Here is a 1059-nt window from a genome sequence, read left to right on the forward strand (position 1 = left end):
CCAGCCCCTCAGCCGCGCGCTACTGCAGCCGCGAGAGCTACTGCCGCCGCCGCGCTACCGCCGCCGCCGCGCTACTGCCGCCGCCTCGCACAGCAGCGCCACGCCGCCTCGACTGCACAGCCGAGCACAGACGGCTCCGGCTCGGAGGCGTCGCCGCTCGCCTGGCTCCCGGGCCTCAGCGCGGCCGCCAGAGCGTCGCCGTCGAAGAAGGTCTGGGCGCAGCTCCCGCGGCCCGCCCTGCTGCCCCTGCTGCTGCCGCAGGTAGCGCCACCACCGGCCGCCTGGCCGGGAGCAGAGGCGGCCGAGTCGGCACGCCAGGAGGCGATGAAGGCGTCGCCGGCGAACTTCAGGATGTCGCCGCCGTGAGCGACCACGATCTGCGGGGTGCGGTGGGGGTCTGGGTGACACCACCCACTGCAGGGCGGTGGGCGGAGAGGCAAGCGCCGCCTCGATGAGCGAGCGAAAGTAGCGGTTGATGTAGGTCTGCAGCAGCTCGGCACCCTGAGCACCATGCCGCTCGGATAGCAGCTCAGAGAGGCGCGAGAAGCCAGAGATGTCGATGAACGCCAGAGCACCCTCGTAAACCTCAACCTGCGAGGCGGCCGGCGCGGTCGGCGGCAGGTGGCTCTGTGCGCACCTCGCTGGGAACGGCGCACCGATGGACTGCGAAGGCTGGCGGCGTGCCGGCTCGGGTGCTGCAGTCGCCTCACCAGGCACCGCGGCACCAACCGCTCCAGCGCTCGGGTCTCCAAGCTGCTGCTGCTCATTCGTGGAGCATTGAAAAATGTCAACTCTCTGTCTCGTTCAATCACCCTATCTGTCAACCTCTCACAGGCCAGCGCACAGCGCCATAGGAGGTATTTTCTTCTCAATAACAAGGCTGTGAAGGGCATAAGCCCTACTGTGTGAATTCGCGGAGCGAAGAAAATTTTATACGGAATACGTCCATTTTTGGAATACGGCGTATTCCATGGAATACGTGGAATACGGGTGGAATACGGCAGAATACAGGCCTCTGGGAGGTCATTTGGAATAGAGCTCTACGTGGAAAACGTATTC

At 65.1% G+C, this 1059-nt stretch overlaps 1 protein-coding gene across 1 annotated transcript; it reads right to left on the reverse strand.

Annotated features, from left to right (window-relative positions):
- Positions 1-128: 128 nt before the first annotated feature.
- On the reverse strand, positions 129-767 carry EMIHUDRAFT_125618 (hypothetical protein; the record flags this gene model as incomplete). The annotated part of the gene is made up of 3 exons (XM_005792126.1): positions 129-377; positions 409-591; positions 657-767. Coding segments are annotated over 3 exons (543 nt in total), but the record flags the coding sequence as incomplete, so codon positions are not given.
- Positions 768-1059: the final 292 nt, after the last annotated feature.

The sequence above is a fragment of the Emiliania huxleyi genome, assembly GCF_000372725.1.
Source record: "Emiliania huxleyi CCMP1516 unplaced genomic scaffold EMIHUscaffold_10942, whole genome shotgun sequence".
In the NCBI taxonomy this organism is placed as follows: Eukaryota; Haptophyta; order Isochrysidales; family Noelaerhabdaceae; genus Emiliania; species Emiliania huxleyi.